The sequence below is a fragment of the Papaver somniferum genome, chromosome 1 (genome assembly GCF_003573695.1).
Source record: "Papaver somniferum cultivar HN1 chromosome 1, ASM357369v1, whole genome shotgun sequence".
NCBI lineage: Eukaryota > Viridiplantae > Streptophyta > Magnoliopsida > Ranunculales > Papaveraceae > Papaver > Papaver somniferum.
The window spans coordinates 241,735,081-241,737,870 of NC_039358.1; the positions used below are offsets into that span (position 1 = coordinate 241,735,081).

The 2,790-nt window shown below is 39.5% G+C and overlaps 1 protein-coding gene across 1 annotated transcript; it reads left to right on the forward strand.

The window, feature by feature from the left end:
- Nucleotides 1-944: 944 nt before the first annotated feature.
- LOC113274751 (F-box protein At3g07870-like) lies at nt 945-2,102 on the forward strand. Its single transcript, XM_026524143.1, has one exon. The coding sequence runs from the start codon at nt 945-947 to the stop codon at nt 2,100-2,102; it is 1,158 nt and encodes a 385-aa protein (XP_026379928.1).
- Nucleotides 2,103-2,790: the final 688 nt, after the last annotated feature.

The following is a 2,790-nucleotide window of genomic DNA, read 5'->3' on the forward strand; positions in this document are numbered from 1 at the left end:
GACGCAAATGACGAATGAAAAATGAATGGGTCTGAATAGATGAATGCTAGGTTGTGCAGGGAAGCTAGCAATGAAATGACATGAAATTATGGCCGGGAAACAGCCATAAACAGGGAAGACAGGAATTGCAGGCAATAAGAAGTAGAGTTGATTTGGAGTTGACTCGACTCGACATTTCAAGTCGGCGATTCAAGAAAATCCAACTCTACTCAGGAGGAAGGGCTTTTTGGAAATTTTGACCTTACCACCTAACAGCTGCTAACTGTCGTTTACCGTTTTTTGAATAAAACGGTCAAGACAAGTGTACTTTAACAAATCTTTAAAAAACGGAGGCATTTTTTTAGTGTAATGTTAAAAGTAGGGGTACTTTATCAAAAAGCCCAAACAAATTTCCTAACACACAAAAACAAATAGTCATCGTATACAGAGCCCAAAATTTTCTGCTTAGCCGGTGTCGCTGTAGTACAGTGGTAAAGCTGCTGGATGATGGTACCAGCGACCTGAGTTCGAATCTCGCCAACACCAAATTTTTTACCAATAAAAAAAAACAAACTTTTCTGCTTACATTTCAGGAATTACCTCCCCGGAAAGGAGTTTCCAGGGATCCATATGTCAATTCTCTAGAATAAATGTACTTTAGACCGTGTTGCAAAATATTATGGTCTGGTGTTCTGGAGTGAAGACAAGCTGCTTCTGCCGGACCAGGACCCTAGCTTACCCCAGCTCAAACCTCCTCTAAATAAAAAAATTAGTGTAAAATATATTTTACAAAATAAGCTCCATAAGGGCAAAAATGCCCCTATAAACAACCGAAAATAAGCAAACGGTCAAACTAGGGTTTCTGAGTAACCCACCAAACGATCCTTCTATATATATTTTACAATAACCTGGGGTTTCTAATTAGGGCAAATTGATATTATCTCTCTTATATTCAAACTGTAACAATGGCGGAGACTATTCCGGGGGATATCGCAGGAAACATATTTTCTCGCTTACCAATCAAGTTCATCTTGCAGTGCAAAAGAGTATGCAAACCTTGGAGAGCGATCATCGGTAAGACTGTGGGTCTTGTTTTCACGTTTTATACTAGGGATTATGTAACACAACTCTATTATGGAGATCCCGAATACGAAACTAAGATCGAGAAATACTATTCTGAGAAGACACTGACACCAATACCACTAATCCCTCGTGATCGGGAGGTTCTTTTGAAACCCAGTGGCATGGTTGGGTCGTGCAATGGTTTAGTTTGCTTTAAAGTGGAAAATCCTATATATTCTGAAGATGATTTTGCCTTTATATGTACTAATCCCATGACTGGAGAGGTTGCTGATATCCCTGGATTGGAGAACCAGGGGCCTAGTTTAGGAACCGATCCCGTAGGTGGATTCGGTTATGTTTGTTCAACCAATGAGTACAAGGTTGTTCGAATATATTACAAATACTGGGGGGCATATGCTCAGGTATATACTCTTGGGAGTCACCTTGGATGGAGAGACAAAGGAAATGTCTTTACCGTCTTCTCAACTAAAGAGTCAGGTATCTTTGCTAATGAAGCTCTTCACTGGATTGATAGGAGAACATATGAACTTGGACAGATTGTAGCTTTCGGTTTGGTCGATGAGGAATTCTGGCCCATCCCTTCCCCTCCTTGTAGCGATTGGCAGTATTCCAATTCCAACTCCAAACTCATCCTTTTGGGAGGTAATTTGTGTCTCGTACATACAAATCGTCAATCCATAAATAAACGCCTAGATATATGGGCGTTTAAGAGAAGTGTCATGACTAATGATATCAGTACTAGTTACGGCAAAGTGAAAGGAAAACGGCGAGGGTACTACTACTACGACCAAACATGGAATTGGAGTTTAGAGTACAGTATAGCATGGGAAGGCCAGGTTCTGTACACACCGTTCATCATCACAAAGCAGAACACAGTTCTATTGTGGAAAAATGGAACGAGTAATCTTTGTTGTTATGATCCTAAGACGTCAACTTTGCAAAAATATTCGGATGGAGAGGAAGGTGACAAGGGGTACGTTCAAGCAATTCCTCACATGAACAGTCTTGTTTCGTTGAAAGAAATCGGAGAAATTTCATAGAGACCGGAGACGATGCTCGAGTGTTGGTCCAAGTACTAAACTTCTCGCTGGAAATTACTTCATAAACTAGGTTTCATTTGTTTTAGATTCCTAGTTTTAGATATTTGTTTTTTCTTTTTTATTCTTTCATAATTAATATGAGTAAGTATGACAATATTACTAAATTTGAAAAAACATGAAACCTTAACTCTAAGTCTTTGCACTTATAACTGAGAACCCTGCTGATATAATAAAATAAAATATGCACTGCGTCAGATTTGGTATATGCCACATTGGTATTGGCTGGAATGGACATTGGACAAATGCATGTGCCACCAAATATTAATTGCAGTATACCAATTCATGGGTTAGAAATGTTTTTGTCTTGTATAAATTTCAGTACACCTCCAAACAAATCGGTGCCCATGTTAGCAATGTTGTTTCAAAAGCAAAGGAGATGACGCATTAGAATGTAAGCCAAGGAGAGAGATTACAATGTTGTGCGGGGGGAGGCCAGGGATAGGATTTCGGGATTTCAATGATTTCACAAAGAAGGGGCAAACTTCTCTTCATCGGATCCGTCAATTCCCCCAGAATTCGAAACATATAATCGACTTAAAGGGATTGAAGAAGATCAGATTGCTTCAAAAATCTCCGATATCAGCATTACCAAATCAACAGTTCCCGAGCCAGTTCAAGCAGCCAACAC

Excerpts from the sequence above, each read along its gene's own strand:
- LOC113274751 (XM_026524143.1), top strand. The coding sequence starts at position 945 with ATGGCGGAGACTATTCCGGGGGATATCGCAGGAAACATATTTTCTCGC.